The following is a 21,075-nucleotide window of genomic DNA, read 5'->3' as shown; positions in this document are numbered from 1 at the left end:
GAGGGCACAGAAATTCCAAACTAAAAAAACCAAAATATCTTGAGTTTGTTTGTATCAGGAATTAACATCACTGGTGGTGGAGTAAATTCACAGCTAAAAGCTGCTTTTAATTTACAGGCCTGTTTCTTGCAGCTTATCTTCAGGCATTAATATTATCCTCTACATATTTCTTCAATAATGCACAGCATAGGGTTTCCTGGGAACTGCATATCTTATTTTAGAACCCTATGCTAGGCATGCAACCTCCCTTTGGAAGATGCAGTGGTGACCTCTATTTTGACAAACTTGAATATACATTATTGGTCCTTTATTTCACTTTTATGTACAAAGAATGTTATGGACAACAGCTATTGTTTTTGATCTTCTTCCTGAAGCCAGCAATCCTTGCCCTTTTGCTCACAACTGCCAGAGTGCTAAAAATAATTTTTAAAAAGACATCAAAGAGAGATACTCAGTGGAAAGAATCTGAACAGCAAATCAAGACATGGTTCATTTAAACAGATGCTAAAGTCCAGCTGTGTCACCCTGCCTGCATCTGGTTTTACTTTCCATTCAATCTTGGGTTTTTCCTGCCCCCACCTTTTGAGGTGGGAGGTGAGGGGAGGGAAGAACAGTGTTTGGTGATCAGCATGGATAAAAAAAAATTAAATTAAAAAAATTAGAATTTAAATTACATTTTTGTCTTTAAAGATAAACCAATTTAAAATTAAATTTGAAATTATGACAACCTATGTTGAGACCTAAACTTGATATAATCTATTAAAATAATTTTAAGATACATTTTAAAAAATATTAAACGGTACTTGTTTGTGGTCCAAGTTTTAAAGAAAGTCAAACCACTGAACTAGTGACTAAGTACCTGAAACCAGAGCTGTTGAAGTGTTAAACTAGCTTCTAACGGCAGTAGCCTCTTCTGCAGGTGCAGAGAGAATATTTTCTTCATTCCAGCATAGTCAAATAGTTCAGTTCAATCAAGAGTTCATTCAAAGTTGAGAAACTGATTGGGAGTTGATAAAGGAGGAAAACTCATGAATAAAAACTAGGTGTGAGAGGATGAGGTCTGTCCTAAAATCTTGAAGGATAATGGTACCAAACCAATCACTTCAAATTATCAATGACAAATAATACTTCCTTTTTTTACAAACCAATTTTAAATGCAAAACATGTTTACCAAAACATTTGGCTTTTGTTTCCAGAACCCTGAAGGTAGTTTTATTTATCCTAATGCATTTTTAAAAGCTGTTTTACGCATTTTTAATTGAATTCCAATTTTCATCCAAATAAAGCTTGACACAAATCACAAGTAAAAAATTAACGATCTAGTAAACAAGAAATGAACCATTCATCATTTTCTAATGTAAAAAATGTAAACATTAAGAATCTGAATAAATGTATATTAAGCTATATAATTGTTTAAATAAATGTGTATAGATATAGTGTATTGGCCTGGTTACCAAAAGGAATGCTTAAATTTTGTGTAAAGGGTAAATTTAGTTAAAAACTGTTGATTTTCAGGGATTATCAGCCAGTACGAACCAGCTTTTCTTGAGGAAAATAACTAAAAAGTATAAATACAAATCAAGATTTAAACTTATTTAAATCAAGATTTCCTGCTTCTGAATTAAATCAATCCACACTATTGGTGATGGGCTCTTCTTTCCCTTTTAAATGTTGTTGTTCATATTGTAGGTTGGGTGTAGGGCTTGGATGTCTTCGACTCACAGTCCTTTTAGAAATGTTTTATTATAAAACAGCATCCACCACTTGTAAAACCAATTAGCAACATATCAGGTTTTAAAAAGAAATAACCCCACCCCAAACTCACTGTTGCATTAAGTGAGCATAACACCACTGATTTACACAGCCTTCAGAATTATAATTACTAACAAAACCATTCACTGCAAACTCCACAACCTGCTTGGCCTTGTATCTTTAACTATCCCACTTGGTCATCATCTATGAGAAAAAATCAGTATGCAGTAATGATACTATTATTTAAGTTTAAACTCTATTCAAGGATGTTAAAAATTGGGATGTGTTTTAGGAGTCAGGGCTGGAGTGAGGACAACTCAGGTCTGTTCTTGGCTCTGCCTCTGATTCATTGACTGATATGGTACAAATTACTTAGCCATTTTCTTCTGCAATTTACCTATCCGTAAAAGGAATAAAATACATGCCTACCTGACAGTGGAATCCTCTCAAAAAAATCTGCTGATTTTTACACCATGTTTAATTTATGTGTGGAACTCACTGCCAACAAAATATCACTGAGGACAAGTACTTAGGATTCAAAGGATGATTGCACTTTTACATGGATAAGAACATTCATAGTTATATAAGGTAGGATAAAAGTTTTAGGACATCCACCATCATCCTTTACAGCATAAGCCAACCGCTAAGGTTAAGAAGAATCTTTTCCCCCTTGGCAGGTTATTACATAATTTTCCATTGCGGTATTCCTTGTGCTCTCTTTTGACCATCTGGTACTGCTCATTTATGTGCACCAGACATGATACCAGAATAACGGAACAATAGTTTGGAATGGTATGGCAATTCCTATATTCCTTATTTAATTGTTTGCACAGTACATAGATATCCTGGGGTGCTGTAGTCACACTTATTGAAGCGTGACTTCCTTTTTATTACAAAAAGTACATAGATTTGTTTAAAGAATGTTTCCAGTGTGACCTTTACTTTCAAATGGTGCCTAAAAATCATTATACACAACTTTTAACAAAATCAACACAGGAACTTTTACTGTGTATATTGATGCTTCTTATGAGCTGTCATTTTAGTCAACTGGAAAGTCCCCCTCCCACAGAAAGATAGGAAAGTGATTTTTTGTGTATTCTGCTGAGTTTCCCTGTTGACAATCCCAAGACTCCACATGTATGGCTGCTCAGATTCCCTTCCAATTTCAGATGTTGAATTAATAGGAGGCCTTGTAACTCCAAAGCTAATGAGTCCCATGGAGTTTCAATTCCTGACAATAAGTGCCACTTGCGGAAAGTTTTCTGCAGTGTTGTGGATGGTTTTGTGGTTAAGGCATCAGAGTAGGATTCAGGAGATATGATCTTGAGCAAATCACCTTTACTTGTTCCTCATTTGCAAAATGGAGATTATAGTAATTTGCTGCCTCACCAGAGTATTGTGAATATAAATTTGTTAATATCTGTGAGGTGCTGACAGGGAAACACTGTCATAGATATAAAATCTCACTGTTTTTGAGCATAGTGGATACAAGGCAAACAGCATTAAGACTGGAAAAAATATCATAATGACTGTTACATATTGACAGTCTGTATGGCTTTGCAGAGTGTAAACTGACAACCAAGAAGGTAATGAGACTGCAGCAGCACTTTCAAACTGTCCTCTGCAGAAAGTAAAAATCGAAGAGTTTGTTGCTGATCTGCAGCGGGTTTGCCTATTATCTGTGAGTCTATTTTAGTTCTCAACCCCATAGAATCCTAACCATTTGATAAGAGAGAGAGAGAAAAAAATGGTTAGTGCTGATTCCAGCTTCAGCTCACTTGTACTTCCCCACTATACAGAAAATGACATGACAGCGACTCTCCCATGGTGCCCTTCAAATAATAACAAAGGGACTTGTCCTATGCAATACTGTCACATACTCATGCAGGGATGTGGGCTGCTGGCTACAGAGCGTAGTTTGTACCAGGTGTGTTCACCCGCGTGCTCTGCCCAGCAGGGCTGAACGTCATTTAAATAAGGGCTTTTATGCACAGCGCCCCCTGGTGGGTGAACACTAGACGACAGTTTAACTTTCCATGGCACAAGTCACACTGAAATCCCACCCCAGGCTGGCTGGGGTGCGGGGGAGGGGAGGAGCTGTTCTGAGAGGGGAACCTGCTGCCCCCCAGCATGTCGCCTCAGGTTCAGGGCAGTTCTCCAAGCCTCTCACCAGCCCCACCCCTCATGTTTAGGGGCGGCGGGGGAGAAGCTCAGAGTCGGTCTCTGGGGAGCGAGGTTTGTGCTGAGCGTTTCAGGGGGGCATTTCCCCCTCCCCCCCAGCTTCCGAGCCCCGGGCTAGGACCAGCAGCTCGCTCCGGGCGGGCGAGCGGGCGCGCGGGCTCTTTAAAAGAAGCGGAACGGTCCCGCGGCGCCTGTGTTGTAGCGGGGGCAGATTTCATCGCCGCGCGGAGCGTCCGCCGGCTGCTGAGTCCCTCCCGGCTCGTGTCTCTGCCGCGCTCGCCATGGAGGCGTTAGCGGCCGAGCTGGGGGCTCTGACTCCGGAGCAGGCGGCGGCTCCCGTGAACACGGTGGAGGTGAGCGAGGGGACGGGGGATAAAGGCGCCGCCGGCCCGCGGAGGAGGGGCACGCTCCGCTCTGGCAACGAGCGGCGGAGCCCCCGCGAGGCGTCTCGCCAAGGCCCCTGTTGCGCTTGCGCAGAGGCTCCTGCTTCAGCCCCAGGTCTTCCAGCAGCATCCCCTGCTGCGCATGCGCGCAGCCCCTAGGTTCGTCTCTCCAGTGGGCTTTCCGGGCTCCAGGCACCTGGGTCCCGAGTCATCTGTGGCGCATGCGCGGGATCAATTCACCCTTTCCACGCTGGCCTGCGCCTTCCCGCAAGCTCCAGGCTGGCTGCGCTGCGCTGCTCTGCCCGGCAGCCCCCGGGCCTGGTGCCAGTGAGATGCGGGCAGGGCGCAGGGCCTGGTGCTGTGCAGCCTCCCTTGCCAGGGAGCCCAGCGCGGGTGGAGGGCGCCCAGCCTGTCCCCGGGGACCGTGGCCGCCCCAGGGTGTTACAAGGCCAGCGAGCGCCCCCGCTGCTCCGTGCTGGAGCCACACACTCCGTGTGGGCAAGGGCAGGCGTGTGCAGGGTCGTGTTAGCCGCCCGCGATTAGGCCGCCTAACACGACGTGAGACCCGCCAGTTTTGTCTACATGGGGCAGTTAGCAGCCTTTCTAATGCAGTGTACTTTCAGGCTCGATAACACCTATAGAGGGTTACACACAAAGAGCCTGGCTCTTACCCCCAGGGAAATCTGCCTATCCAGCCCTGTATCTACTGCCGCACATCACCATAGTACTTAAGCCCCTTCCACATAAAATCGATAGCAATGTTCCTCCTGCACTTCGTGGCGTCTCTGGCACGTCTCCTTTTTCAGGGTAAAAGTAGTGCATGGGTTAGGGGCTTGGTTTTTGACACTTTTAGATTTTAATTCCTCACCCCCCCTTTTTTTGGTAGGAGTTTAGTGGACAGAAAGTGGATGTAAGAAATGTAGCCTTTAAACCAATAACTCATTGCTGTGTTACCACCTCTGAAACATATCCCTGTGCTGATAGTGTCTGCATCAGTAGCTGCTACTCACACAATGCAAAGAGCCCAGTACTGTATTCCCGTTGCAAAGTTAACTCATTATGTGCTCGGCTCCCTTAGGGCCTCATCCTCCAAGTGGGATGGCCACCTTTTCAAAGTGCAAAAAGAGGACACATGCAAGAACCCCACCCCTTCTGTGGCCCTGCCCCTGCTCTTCCTCTTCCCCTGTGGCCCTGTCCCTTGGCCAGGTTGGAAGGGGGAGCAGACTGTGCTAAGAGCCACCCAGGGAGCCCCGGACCCTCCACCTGCCCTGGGTGGGGGGTCAGGGTGCCCAATAATAGTACCTGGCCCATGTCCCTGCCCCATGGAATGTGGCCAGGCTTTGTGGACAGCTCTTACTATTGCCCAGCTCTGGCTTCTGGCCTCAAGGGGAAGAGGAGGAGCTGGGGGAAGGGCCTCGTGGCGAGAGGGGGCTACGGCCCACCTCAGCCTCTTCGACTGCGAAGAGGCTGATGCGGTCACTAAGCCTCAGGCAGGTGCAGAGTGGCACTGCAGGGGATCGGGGACAAAAGCTGACCCAGAGTCATTCAGCCTGGGACCAGGACTCGAAATGTACATTTTGGGACTGTGCCGTCCAATTAGAGAAAGGTGGTCACCCTACCTGCAAGGTGTTGAGCCACCTTAGTTTCCACTGAGCTCAATGAATTGTGGGTGCCTGGTGCTTCATGGAATCAAACCCACATATAGTAGGCGCAAGAGGATTGAGGCTGCCACTTGCACTGTATGTAGGCCCATCCTGTATCTGTGCAGCTGCCCTGAAACTAATTTTGGGCCAATTTTACTTGTGATGCACACGAGTTTATCCTACAGGGCAAACCACGCAAAGTTATAATCCTTTATTGAACCCACCTTCCTCCATGCTCATGTTTATGCATACTATTACATACCAAAATAGTTTGTTGTGATACAGCAAGATTTATTTTTAAACACTGGTGGAAAAATTTAACTTGATTTGCATTTGATTCTTCCTCCCTAGATTTGAAATGTAAACATTAAGCTGTTCCCTTTATTTTATGTTTTTTACTTTTCTCCTGTTGAAATATGAAAAACAAAGTTAGACTAAGACTGAATAAAAATCAACTGAATTTCATGTCTTTGAAAGCAAGTGATACAAACAATAGCTGGGACTCCAATATAGGATATATCAATAACAATTTTTTTACTTAATTTTAGTTCATTTTAGAATTGCACAGACCAGTTGAATATATTATTTAATGTTCAGAATCTTAGCAGTCTTTGACTCTTTAGATACCTATAAAGTTAGACATACTGTTAACCTGCAAGTCACGTTTGTCTGAATGTTTTGAACCTACTTTTTAACTACGGTAATACTTGAGATTACTGTACAGCTGAAATAAATTAGCAGGAATAAGTATTTTCAGTTTTGACAGTGCTTTGTGTTTGGCTGTGTGCATTAGCATTTATAGGATTAGGACCATAGTTTTCTCTCTCATTGAAAACAAAACACAAACTTTTTAAAGGAGTGGCTTTTTTCTTTTTTAAAATAAATCAGGACATAGTATTTAAGTGGTGTTTTCTCAGAAACTTGTATTTTGTTAACTTGTTTTTAAATTGACTAATTTAACTGTATCCCTTTGACTGTCTGTGCCTTGACTATAGTTTGTATTGCACGCATGGATTACTGTATTATTTAAATTGTCATCTGCTTGTTCGTATTACTAATTTTGATTGACTAGTTACAGTCCCTCTTCTCTGCATTGACTTGACTTTAAATAGTCTTAATGGTAGAAGTAGGATTGCCAGCTTTGTAATATATTAAAAACTGGACACTCCAGCAGGAATGCAGAACCTCCCCTGAGGCCCCCTCTGCCCCACCCCTTTCTCCTGAGGTCCCACCCCCCATTTACTCCTCTGTCCCCCTCCATCCATCTCTTGCTGTATTTCTCCTCTCTCCCCCCTCCCCCCCCCGTGGGTGAGGAGGGACTCACCTGCAGAGTTGGGGCTGGGAGCTGCAACTGCCAGATGGCAGGTAGGAGGTGGCCCTGGCTGAGTAGGGGCTGGCATGGGTGACGACTCGGCGCCTTCCCGCCTCCCCTGCCTGCAGTAACCGGACTTTGAATGTCTGGTCAGTAGATATGACTGGATGCCATCAGGTCCCCTTTTCAACCGGACTTTCTGGTCGAAAACTGGACACCTGGCCACCCTAGGTAGAAGAATAGTGATTAGGTTTTTTAGATTTTTGTTATGTACATTCCTGCAGCTATTTCAAATTATGTTTTTGTTTTGTTTTGTTTTTAGGAAAAATGGAGACTTCTTCCAGCTTTTCTAAAGGTCAGTATTGCTCTATATGTTTCACTTGTACATGAATGTTCAAGCTCTTAAACTGAAAACAATTTAATTAGTGCAAGACTCACTTGCTACAGGCAGTGTTTTGACAAGATAAAAGATGGTCAGAACTGTGTTTTAATCTTAAAACCTAATGTATTCATTTTAAAATCACATGTCAGCATTGCATATTCTTGCAGATTCTCTAAACTTTTTATTTTCAGCCCTTGTCCTTCAGCACAACCAAAACCCTTGAGTTCTCACATTTAGTTTCCTTGCTTGTAAAAGTAGGGACTCCCCAATGGTCTTTCTCCTCTCCCAACTCCAAGGGTATGTCTACACTACCCGCCGGATCAGTGGGTAGCGATTGATCTATCGGGGATCGATTTATTGTGTGTAGTGTAGATGTGATAAATCGATCCCCAATCGCTCTCCGTCAACTGCTGAACTCCAGCAGTGCAAGAGGCGGAAGCATAGTTGACGGGGTAGCCGCGGCTGTTGATCCCACGCCGCGAGGATACGAAATAAGTAATTTTAATTCAATCTAAGATATGTTGACCTCAGCTATGATATTCTCTTAGCTGAAGTTGCGTATCTTAGATCGATTTCCCCCTCTCTCCCCCCCATCCCTCCAGTGTAGACCAGGCCTAATTCATGGCTGCCCAACCTCTCACAATCCATTAATGCCTTGTATAGCCAGACCTTCCTCCAATCCTGTATGCTCCTTTGTCCACCCTCCAGAGCATCGGAAAGCTTCCATTTTTCTGATTAACCTCAAAAGTACTCTATTTTGTTTCAGGCTTTTTTCTGTGCTTTTTTTGTTTTATTATTCCCTACAACATTTTCCCTCTTTATCTAGTCCATTTTTTTTCTTTCTGTCTTTCCTCTTTTTTTTAACCTTCTTCTATGTCTTTTCCTCTGTTATTTCCCAGACCACCTGTCCCCTTTGCATCTTGAGTTTGCATTCTCTCTACAGTCATCTAGTTCCTGCCCCCATAATATGAGAGGCAAGCCTATTACATAAATGAAAGTTTCTTGATTAATCTCAAAGGGAATAGTTTGAGGCAGTCTCTCTTTAGAAGTAGCCATTTTTTTTAGCTAGTTTGAAACAGTGGTTTATGAAATACAGGCAGTGATTTTGGTTTGTTTTTTATTTCAGTGTTACCCAAAGAACCAATCTAGCTCATTGGTCTAGGATCTGTAAAACATTTACTAGGTAGATATGGTCTCTGTCCCATAGAGCATACAATCTAAAATCCTGATCCTGCAAAGATGCATGCATGCATGCATGACTTCACTGGTGCATATGAGTAGCTCTGCTGAACTCGGGACTACTCTCATAAGTGTTTAGGACCCAAATCTGCAAAGATAACTCACAAACTGTGAGTAATAATAAGTAGGAGGGAGAATGACCGTGACAGTAACAATACCGTGCAGATGGCAATCTAAGCTGCTAATGTGCACAACTAGATGTAAACATTAAATATTAGCACTTTATAAATTCTCTATCAAACCACAGCCCCCTTTGCTCCTGTAGCATCATCACTGCAGTCCCTTCCAAAGTGACCGTGGGCACACTGCCTATTTTTATATTCTTATTGCATTGTCTTTTTCCTCCACTTTTATATAGACTCTCTGCAATCTAGTATTATTAATTCCCTTTTCAATATACCCCACAACTCCTTCTCCATGACAGTCCTGCTCCTCCCCCTATGTAGGGCTGTTAAACCAACAGGAGTCTCTCACTACCTCTACTGCTGCATGGGGGCAGAATGGGTCCCTGCACGTATCTAGTGCAGAAGATCAAAGTCCAGCAGTCATTTAAGTGCTTTAATGTCATTCTGGCCCAGGGCTGTGATGGTATGTTGGGCCTGCCCAATACCCATCTAATTAACGACCCCTTCCTTACATCTCTCTCAGCCACCCCCACAAACTACTTGCAAAGGCTTGAATTAGTGACATCATCAGAATTCCTGAGGCTGTAAGAATGTTCTTACTGGGGGAGGGCTGTTGGCACCATGTGCCCCAGTGTCCTGGTTCTGCAGGCGTGGGTGGAAGAGATGTAATTTGCTGCATGCTTTACATCAAAAGTCTACATCCTTCGCTGTGTCCTTTTATTACATAGCATTGTATTTGTGCTGACACCATACAATACAAATGCTGCATATTGTGATTTTTGTGTTGGAGTCAGATTTTTGATAAATCTCTGTTCATGTCTTCTGAAAGAAGTTTAAAAGCTAGACAAATAGTGATAGAACCACATATTTTGTATGTGCTACATTTTCATTCATGTTCATATGACGAGTTTTTGTAAAATGTTGTATATCAAAATAATTTTGTCTGGGAGTCATTTTTTGTTGTATTGCTTTCCTTAAATCCATGGGAACTTCATAGAATCATAGAAATGTAGGGCTGAAAGGGACCTCAGTAGGTTATCTGGTCCATTTCCTTGTGCTGAGGCAGGACTAAGTATTATCTAGACCATCCCTGACAATTGTTTTGTTTAAACTGTTCTTAAAATCCTACAGTGACAGATTTCACAACCTCCCTTGTTAATTTATTCCAGTGCTTAACTGCCCTTACAGTTAGGAAGTTTTTTCTAATGTCCAAGCTAAATCTCTCTTGCTGCAATTTTAAGCCCATTACTTCTTGCCTTGTCCTCTGTGGACAAAGAGAACAATTGATCACCTTTCTCTTTATAAAAAGCGTTTTACATACTTTTAAAGGCTGCTATCATGTTCCCTGTCAATCTTCTCTTCCTCTGACTAAACAAATGCAATTTTTTTCAATCTCTTTTTTTTTTATAGGTCATGTTTTCTAGACTTTTTTAATCAGTGTGGAGCCAGCTAGGTAACTCTTGAGTTAGCTATTGCTTTCAATTAATTTTAAAGGGAATCATAACACATTTTCATAAAGTGAATTATATTTGTATGTTCCCATTTGCTTATATATATAGAGATAGATAGTCCTAACCACTGGACCAACCTTCCCCTATGAAAGCTTCCTTTTCTTTGCAGCTTGCGCTAATTATTTCCGTGGAGTACAGAGATCCAGTGTCCCGTAGAGATGCTATGTTTTAAAAAAAAAATGCAGTGCATTATATTTACCTTCCATTTTTTATAATACAGAACAACCTTTCTAATGCTTGCATTGGGTAAACTTAATCCTGAACATCTGCAGCATTGATTTCTACATGTTGATGTCTGGTGGGTCCGGCTTCTGAACCATCAATAAGCACTGGGTGGTGTAAGTGCTGGTAGGATTATGCTTCCTGCTTGGCAAGCAGATGGGAGGCTCTGTCTGGAGTTGTTAAAGTATCTCCTGCGGGATAGGCCTAGAAGCTACTAGTTTCATGTCTGTGCCTCTTGGTACTTGCCTGTTATTAAGGATAAGATTCACAGAGGTCACGGATTCTGTGACTTTCCATGATTTCCGTAACTACTTCTGGGGCAGGGCTGGAACAGCTGTCAGCCCCAGGGCCACTGGAGCAGCAGTCTGAGGCCTGAAGTAGCGGCTGGGGTTGGGTGAGCACCCCTAGGGCTGGAGCAGCAACAGTCACCCTTTCCTGCAGGAGCAGCAGTGGGACTGGAGCAGCTGCCGACAGTCAGTCTGGGTGCCACCGGAGCAGAAGCCACGGGCGATAGCCAGCCCTGGGGTGGGCCGAAGCAGGAGCTGTCGAAGTTGCAGCCGCCACCAGGGGGGGCCGAAGCAGCTGCAAGCCACAGTGCTCTATTTGTTTCCCCCTCAGCCCCAGGGGATTTTTAGTAAAAGTCAAGGAAAGGTTGCAGGCTTCTGTGAATTTTTGTTTGTCCCTGACTTTTGCCAAAAATACCTGTGACAGACTCTTAACCTTACTTATTACATTCCTCCCCCAACTCTAGTGTCTCTGGGGCAGGTTGTGTGAGGCTTTTTTTTCTCATTCAGTCTCTCACATCTTGCTGGACTTCCCCCTTTTTCTCCCCCACCTTATAGCTGTAACCTGAGTCTGCTCCTTGACCTTTTCCTTTAATCCCACACAGTTCTTCTGTCTTCACATCTGACAAATGATTAATATCCCAGGCATCTGCCATAATGGCAAACTGGCAAAAAATGTTAATTCACAGTGGTTTTCCCCATTATTCATGCAAAGTTATGAGGTTCAGTTATATAAATAGTTTGTGCTATAAAACGAGTAAATTTCAGTTGATGCTTTGTTGAAATCTGTGGAGTTATTCTGGCATAAACCTGGTGACGTCGTGTAGAATCAGGCTGGTCACCCTGTGGGTTTTCAGAAACTCCTCAGCTTAAAAACCTTAAGGTTGATCCAGAAACTATTATAAGTAGAACTAATTCCTACATATTAATTTCTGCATTGCTTTTGTGACTAATTTTCTCGAGGCTAATTCTGCTGTATATGTGTTGTTTTATTTTAGGTGAAAGGACTTGTGAAGCAGCACATAGACTCATTCAACTATTTCATCAATGTAGAGGTATGCTTCCTTGGTGGGAAGGGAATAGGCCTAAATTTACAAAAGTCATGTGACTCAATTCTTTTTTTTTTTTCTTTTTCACAGATAAAGAAAATCATGAAAGCCAATGAAAAAGTCACAAGTGATGCTGACCCAATGTGGTATTTAAAGTAAGCATAAGGTTGATTTCTGTATTGGTGGTAGCAGTATAAGTATTATCTTGCATAGCAATTTGTAATTGACTATAAAAATGTACATGTGGTTACACTGTGATATACTTGAGTAGGATGAGGTAAACCACACTCCAAAAAAGAGATCGCTATAGAGCTTTGAGTGACCACATTAAACAGAATTGATAGCCATGCAGTAAAAAGACGTTGTAGTGATGATTTTTCAGTAGTTTGGTGAATTCTCATAGTTGAGGGCCCAATACAGCTCTTAATTTGCAAAGGTAACTTTGCTTTTATTTTTGTTTTTGAATTTCAAGATTTATTTCAAAATTCCAGATAGAGCATAGCTCAAGCGCTATGAGATACTCCGGGAAGACAGTTGCTATTTGTCTATTATTAGAACAGAAGATTATCAAAACCAATTGTGTTGAAAAATGGACTCTGCTTCCTTCAGTTCTACCACACAAATATCTTAGTGGTTGATAATAACAGTGTTTGAATTACAGATACCTCAATATTTATGTGGGAGTTCCAGATGTTGAAGAAAGCTTTAATGTAACAAGACCTGTGTCTCCTCATGAGGTAATAGTGACTCCAACTGTGGATTTAATTTCATGTTTACTGGTGGGAGTGGGCGGGTAGATGTTGTGTGCAGTTTTTCCTGCCCAATATCTCTTTGCTATCAGGAAAGATTCTTATAATGGCCAGGTATGTTCCTAGTTTGGGAAAAGAAGGCATCATTAGTTAAGATTCTAATTGTAAGAAAATCACCCCAGTGGTTGTGAAATGACTAAATACCTGAATAAGTAATTGTTCACTTTTTTAAAATCTCTTCTTCTGGTTTAAAGCAGTAGGCCCTCCTGATAAACCAAAGTGAATATTGTATGAGAGAATATATATTCATATTTCCTAGAAAAAACAGCCTTTAAAGAACATTAAGTTTGCAAAATCAACCACTCATAAGTTAGGAAGTGCCAGAATTAAAGTTGTCTGTGTAATAATAATTCAGTCCCTTGTGCATTATGATAGTTTTTCCCTGTATCATGTTGGATGTCTGAGACAAAGCCAGGACTAGCACCCAGAACCTAGTGTTTGGTGCCTAGTGTTTCTGGGTTCCCATCCAGTGCCTTAACCACAACAAAACATCCTTAATGTTCTTTAAATGTAATCTTTTTTGCACCTTTGTAGACTTTGAGCACCTGTCTTTGAGAGCTGGTAGGCCCTCCACACTCTTGAAAATCCGACAATTTACTTAACCGCCTACATATGGACTTTAGATTTTAAGCATCTGTCTGGCTCCTGTTCCACTTCTCTGCTCTTCATGGAGCTTGTGTTAATTTTATTTTCTAAAAGGGATAAAATATAGGTAGGTATTCTCAAGCTCTTTCGTGATCCGGACTACTTTTTTTAAGGAATTGTCTCATGGATCACCACCTCCCTCTCAGTTCATCACCACATACCATTCCTGTGACAATTATCCCACCTGCTCACACACAAAAGTAATATTAAGGAATTATTGAATGTTATGTTTTTACTGCCATTTAGCAGCGGGAAAATAGGAGGAGAGCTGGCACCACGTAATCAACAAGTTTGAGAACTGCTGGTGTCAATTAATTTTTGTTACTGGAGAAACTGTTTGCTTTTAGCAGGGGAAAAAAGAGATGTCCAATATGCAGTAACCCTTTGGATCCATCTTGTGTATAACATGTCCCCACCCATAGGGCAAACTGTCTTCCATCAGAAACCCGCATTTTACTCCGTATACTGTTAATTCTGTATTCATCGCTGTACAAAACCTTCAATGAGTATATCAGAATCCTGAGAATTATATGCCTAAATTAAGGTAACATACTCAAAGGCTGACGCCATGAATAAGATTCATTTGCATTAACATTGCAGACGTGTATGTTTATGCAAAACTAGTTTGACATTAGATTACTGGTGTGGGGACTGGGGAGAGAAGACTGGTGAGATCAAGAACGTTCAGAACGACAGAGCCTTGGACTATTTTATGCCCTAGCTCTGTGCATGCTGCTCCTATTGATATCTGAGGAACTTGCATGTGGGGATTTAGGGAATTGAGAGAGAGACATTTTAAGATTTCAACCTTTTATAACTCCTCTTTCGTAAGAGAAGCACCATGTAATTGTCCATTATTGTATTAAAAAGCTAGCTAAAGGTCCTTTTTTAATCTTACACATCATCTGCCTTATGAGGCTTTCAATTGCCTCTTGCTGTTTGATGTTAAGATATAGTACATAGAGACATGCCTGAACCAAAACACCAGATCTGAGCACCGGTGGGAGTGGGAATGGTCTTGAAATCCAGAACTCAATTTTTGCAGATTAGCATTACCTGCATTTGAGGAAGGTGCCATCGCTTTAAAAGTTAAACTGCTTCATGTCGCCACAATGTTTCCATCTGAAGAAGCAGTTACCATGGCTGCTATTGAAGTCTCGAAACTTTTTAAAGAAAAGGGCGGGGGGGGGGGAGAGACTTTGGAATTCCTTGGATTTTGTTTGACAGACACAGAAGAGACTCCATCCAGCTCTCTTTTGCTTTCATCCTTCGTGGTTGTAGGTGGGAGGTCAGGAAAAAGTGGGGTCTTCTGAGTAGGTCTTGAGAATCTCCACTCTGAAGTAAGGGTGAAAAATGTCTAACTATTTATCTCTTTCCTTTTAAGTGTCGCTTGAGAGATATGACCTACTCTGCCCCAATTACAGTGGACATTGAGTACACTAGAGGTAGCCAGAGGATTATTCGCAATGCATTACCCATTGGCAGGTAAGATACAAATATCAAGATAGCAGTATCAGTTTTTTCTGTGTGCCATCAATTCCATTGGTGTGAAAGTTAATCACTGTATAAAAAAAAACTAGGGAAAGCTCATTTTCCACCTTAAAATTTAAAATAAAAAATAAGGTCGCAAGTGGAGCTTGGTGAATAGCTGCTGAGAAGATATGCTTCTGTTGGTCTCTTTGCAAATTTCTTTTGTTTTTCCAGAGCTTTTGAAAGTTTTAATTTGAATCTCTTCCCCAATACTTGATTTATGCCTAGCTAGAGAGAGAAATACCTAACAGAGATAAATACTACAGCCTCAAGCAGGGCTATTTCAAAGCAAAAATTAGGCACATTAGCCTCACACCTCAGCCTTCTTTAACTGAATTGGGGAATTTTGAGAGGTCTGCTGCTGAAAATGGATGGGAAAAACAATAAATGCAAGCATTGCTGGATTCCAATCGTGATAAAATTCTCCTTTAAAGTTCTACCAATTTAGAGTCTAGATTGGATATTTTGGGTAGATGTGGCTGTGTAGAGGCAAGAAAACCAGTTGAGTAAACCAAGGATGTGGTTGCCTCTACAAGAAAGAGGGTGGAATGCTTGAATGGGGGGAGTGAGGGGCGGGGAAGAGAGAAGAAGTCCTGAGAATTCTAGAGGGGCCAGAGGACCCAGTCCCCATAGTTTTCACTAGGACAGGATTCCAAAACTCCTTAAACTAGATAAAATGGCTCTTCTATAGACAAGTGTCTAACTGGCTAAAAATGGCAGTGGCCTACAGAGAATATTTCATATATCACCTGAAAAATAACAGATTGAATATTGGCTGCAAGCAGCAGGAGGAAGAGATTAAGCTCTGAACAATCTCTAGTCCCTGACTTTGATTCCCAAAGCAAAATAATTTCTATTGAATTTGCCAAGAGAACATGCTCACAGCAGTGTAGGTAAAGAGCCAAACTTACTGTAAATGAAAATAACAAATTTATTCTTATTTCTGAGCCTTTAATTGATTGAAAGATAGTTTGAAAGAATTCCTGGGTACAAATAGGCCTTCATAATCATTCCATGCAGTGACTTAGATGCAATTAAAAAAAAAAAGTGATCCAGTGAAAGTGCATTTGCACAAAAACTTGTATGTAGTGATCACTTCTCAAGATACTTTTACACCGTTAAGTATCAGAGGGGTAGCCGTGTTAGTCTGGTTCTGTAGAAGCAGCAAAGAATCCTGTGCATCAGATACTGTGCATCAGATACAGTGATTTACACCGTTGCATCAGATACAGTGATATGCTGTGGCTACAGGAGGGAAATGCAGCTGGGTGAGCACTTAGATTGTCATAATTCACTTAATATTTTTCTTGATTTTTCTACATTTTTAAACAATGGAAGGAATGAGGATTTGTAAAGCACTCACGGTATAAAGTATCGGGGTAGCCCTGTTAGTCTGTATCCACAAAAACTACAAGGAGTCTGGTGGCACTTTAAAGACTAACAGATTTATTTGGGTATAAGCTTCCGTGGGTAAAAAACCTCACTTCTTCAGATGCATGGAGTGAAAGTTACAGATGCAGGCATTATATAATGACACATAATAGGCCAAAAAAGACCAAGGCATTACACAGACCTAGTGCCCTTTATCTGTATACCAAAACCAGCAGCAGTAGATACCTTCTCCTCTCCTCTCAAGTGAGAACATTACTGCAAGGAAAAAGAAAATATTCTTCTGGCACAGCACTGACTTACCAATCTGTTTCGTGATTTGAAAATGGCTCCAGTGATCCTATGCATTTATAATTTTAATTCCAAACGCAATAGACTAACACAGTGGTCCCCAACCTTTTCGTCTGGCGGGCGCCAGACGAAAGACCATGGCGGCGGTCAAGCATCCGCCGAAATGCCGCCGAATTTCTGAGGCATTTCGGCGGCGACGCCTCTCAATGACACTGTTGTCAGCAGCAAGCGGCGTCATCGAGAGGCATCACCACCGAAATGCCGCAGAAATTCGGTGGCATTTCGGCGGATGCTTGACCACCGGTCAGGACGCGGGTGCATTTAGATGCCTCGCGTGGGGGACCTCTGGACTAACAAGTTCCATATCTGGATGAAAGGAGAGTCATAAACAACAAACTTTCAGCTTGGTTTACTTAGAAATATTACTTTTAAAACAGTATCCAAAACTACTGGTTAGCAATGAACATTATATACAAGAACAGCCAACAATATAAACATTAAACACATCAGTCCTGTGATACTACTCTAGATAGCTAAATACATTTTTTAATTTATAGATTCCAAAAAATGTGTGTTTAAATTTTTAAATATGCTAAAACAGATAATATCTGGCTGGGAATATATTTCCACCTCTTTTTGGAACAGCGTGTTAATCTTTTCATAAGCCTTTTAATTAATTTGCTTGCCCCAAGTGAGCACGTCATACTCTCCTGTTTGATTTGCAGTTCAGCTGGAAACAAAGTTCACATCAATTTTTTTTTTCTTGCGCTCATTGTAGTGAGAGCATAGAGCAACTAGAAGTTTTGGTGGGGAAGGTGGCTTCTGTTGTCTTGTATGAGAGAAATCTTTGGCCAGAAAAAAACAAACTAACATTTTATTTCATTCCAAATTAGTTTGCAAGCCTTTTGTATTTTTGTATGCACTTTCAATGTGCATTGGCTCATTATTCCTCTCCCCATTTTTTTATTTCTTTTCTTTTAAAAAACAAAACAAAACATTTGAAGCTGTTTGTTTGGGAGAAAAAGATCAATCTGACTCCTTTTCCTCAAATGAGTAAATCTGTCGTCTTATACCGTGACACGGAAGCTGCAAAGTAACTTGTTTTCCATCATTGAAAAATTGAGGGTTGGTCGAACCTGTTCCCCTTGGGGTTTCATCATGATATTTGCATGTCCCATTTTGGTTCTCTCTAAAAACTGGTTATGATTCCTGAAATTAGTAACCAAGGAATTAGGCTGATCACGTTTGTGATCTAGGATAATGACTGGCATATGAAGCTACTTATCTCTAGTGAGCAAGTGAACACACTGTCCCAAGAAGACATAACTGGAGCAATTAATATATCTGCGTAGATGCATTGCTGTGAGAAGATAGCAATTCTTTTTTTAATTAAATACAGAAATTTACACACAACTAGGTCAATCACTTTTTATTTTTAGATTTAAGTATATAAAAATGGCCAAGAAGTCCACGAAATTGAAAAGCTTCAAAAGGAAGGAATAAAGTTTATTTAGCAAGAGATGACTGAATTTAAAGTTTTCAGGAGTCCCATTTGATGAAGTAGATGTTTACTTGCATAGCTGCCTCATAGAGCTCTTAAAGAGATTAGGAAGAAATTCCTCCCAGTGAAGGGGACCAGGATGAAACTTAAGCATTGCTGAAGTCTCATATAAGCACTATTTGGAGGATTTGTGTGGCTCATGGGCCTTACTTTTTCATCAGTATGTTGACTTTCACTGTAATGATGAATTAGTTACACTCCTCTGTAGGAAGAACCGTAGCACATGGCTGTTTTTTAAGCAAATACAGTGTATGAATAAGTTACTTTTTATCATGTCCTGAACGCAATTTCCTTTTCTTTTGAAATAAAGTGCTCTTACTTCTCATAGACCTTTTCAATTAAAAATGTAAGGTTTGGAAAAGTATCTTGTGAATCTGACTGAAAAAGCATTCTACAATAAGAAAATGGGTGTATCTCTGCATCACTTACAGACCTAGTTATCACAGATGCACAGTGGATAATTTTACTATGAGAACTCCAGAATTGCATATTAACCAACAGCAAAAACTCAGATGTACATTGGCAAAAGTGAAACAGTCGAATGAAAGTTTCCTGGGATCTCGGACTCTTTTTGCTTGGATCACTTATTACGTGTTTTGTCAGAATATTTGACGATGTTACACAAAATGGGATGGAGTTAAAGTTTCCTTGCTTTTGTTATTTTGCTTCTAATCTCTACTTTTTCAAGTCCCCTGGGTCTTAAATGTTCAACACATCTTCTCCAGTTTCATCATCACTGACTGTTGTAAGGTCTGTGACTTCTCATGTTGTTGTTGTTCTTCTTAATTTACAGTATAAGGATAACTGTGGTTTTCTTACAGAATGCCTATAATGCTGCGCAGCTCCAACTGTGTTCTTACTGGGAAAACTCCAGCAGAGTTTGCCAAACTTAATGAATGCCCTTTAGATCCAGGTACTGTCTTCATTCAATTTTTCCTTCTGTGGCTTTAGTGTCTTTTTTTTTTCCCTCTCTAAAATATATTTTTAGAAAAATAATGTATATTGGGAGAAAAATAATCTCATCTGCTTGTATATACACCTCTACCTCGATATAACACTGTCCTTAGGAGCCAAAAAATCTTACCGTGTTATAGGTGAAACCATGTTATATTGAACTTGCTTTGATCCACCAGAGTGCGCAGCCCCGCCCCCCCGCCCGGAGCACTGTTTTACCGCGTTGTATCCAAATTTGTGTTATATCAGGTGGCGTTATGTCGAGGTAGCAGTGTACTAGTTATTTTCCTAAGAAGCCCATTCAGGCTCTAATTATCGTAATGGGTAGCTACTGAATATACACTAGTACTTAAAGACACAAATAAGCTTTCATATGTATTTTAAAAGGGATGAGAAACCGTTACGACAATATGGAAAACTGTATGGTCAGACAGGTCCCCTGGCCTCAGAATCCCAACATTTTGAAAGGGTTGAGGTAAGAATGTTGATTTGTGAGGGGAGAGTAAAGATTCAATTTATTAATCCTGGGAATGCTAAGAGGATAAAAGGACACTTTAAAAATGTACAGTATGATGGAAAAAGAGCAAGTACTTCTGTTCCCCCTTCTTCTGTAGAGCAAGACCAAGGCGGAAAGTGGTAAAACTGAAAGTGGGTGGCTTTTTAAGATTTTGCACCTAACAAAAGGGAAGGGTCACTTACCAGTATCTATTGTTCTTCTAGTATATTGCTTCTGCATATCTGTTCTTTCTTGGTGTGGGCATACATATATCCCATGAGTGGGATATACAGAAGCAATCCTCAAAGGAGAGGAAATACTTGTTTACATTGTATAATTAACCTGTGGAATTCACAGCTCAGGAAAGATACTGTACCAAATAGTTCAATAGTTTCTTAAACTGTCTATATGCATGACTAGCATTTGTAGCTAGAGTACATAAGCTAGAGACAAATCTAATGCTTCAAGACATAAATTGATGACGACTTAGAGTAGGAAATTTTCCTTCACAGATATAATGTTGCCAGGTTTACTTTTGCTTAAAGGAGCAGCCCAGTGCTCTGATCAAGTACAGCATCTCATTTGTTTCCCTTATATAAGTAGGGATTTTAAATTAAAGTTACTAATGTCAATAACCTGGCTTTACCATGATTTTAAAAAAAATTGTTAATGGTTCATAAAGAAACCACAAAAAGAAGACATATATAATCAAGAGAGCTGGGGAAATACAAATGTTATCTCTACCTAAGTATTCATATATCTGCTTGTTAGCAATAGCTGTCAAGATCTTCATAATTTCTTAATTGTCCATACTGCTTTTATTTATTTTTTATTAAAGACCGATTAAAAAAAAATTTACTTGCTTTGGTTGTATTTTTTCATCAGTATGTTGACTTTTCTCACTCTTCCTCCCCCCACTCCTTTCCTGTCATTTATCAAACTGCTTTCAGGAAGTGCCTTTATCATTTCCCTGTTCCATTTTATCACTATGTTCATTTGTTATGATCACAAAAACACCTTGGCGTAAAATGCTATACAAGTTGAGGATTGTTCCAAGTCAGATTAATTAGAATACAATAACATGAAGAATAGATTCTTCATTGCTTCAGTTATTACAATGGAATTGAAATGAGTGGGGGGGGGGGGGAAAAAGGCTAATATAAAATTCATGTTTCACTGGAGAAAGTAATTATGGAAACGGAGCTTCTTAATTTGGGGCCCTATGTTGTAATTTGCTGAGCACCTCACATGATCAGTCCTTTTAATCATGATGTCTTAATCAGGTGCTGTTCTGGCAAACAATTTTATTTTTCGTTT

General features: G+C 40.8%; 1 protein-coding gene across 1 annotated transcript in view; it reads left to right on the top strand.

Moving 5' to 3' along the window:
- Positions 1–4,144: 4,144 nt before the first annotated feature.
- Positions 4,145–21,075, top strand: part of POLR3B (RNA polymerase III subunit B) — a 120,342-nt gene continuing 103,411 nt past the window's right edge. The window contains exons 1-7 of the mRNA XM_045000041.1: positions 4,145–4,286; positions 7,594–7,626; positions 12,033–12,089; positions 12,174–12,238; positions 12,745–12,820; positions 14,922–15,022; positions 19,130–19,221. Coding sequence (XP_044855976.1) covers positions 4,215–4,286; positions 7,594–7,626; positions 12,033–12,089; positions 12,174–12,238; positions 12,745–12,820; positions 14,922–15,022; positions 19,130–19,221 — 496 coding nt within the window. The 5' untranslated portion in view covers positions 4,145–4,214. The remainder of the gene's footprint in view (positions 4,287–7,593; positions 7,627–12,032; positions 12,090–12,173; positions 12,239–12,744; positions 12,821–14,921; positions 15,023–19,129; positions 19,222–21,075) is intronic.

This window comes from Mauremys mutica, chromosome 1, assembly GCF_020497125.1.
Source record: "Mauremys mutica isolate MM-2020 ecotype Southern chromosome 1, ASM2049712v1, whole genome shotgun sequence".
Classification (NCBI taxonomy): Eukaryota; Metazoa; Chordata; order Testudines; family Geoemydidae; genus Mauremys; species Mauremys mutica.
This window is presented reverse-complemented; position numbering and strand designations above follow the sequence as displayed.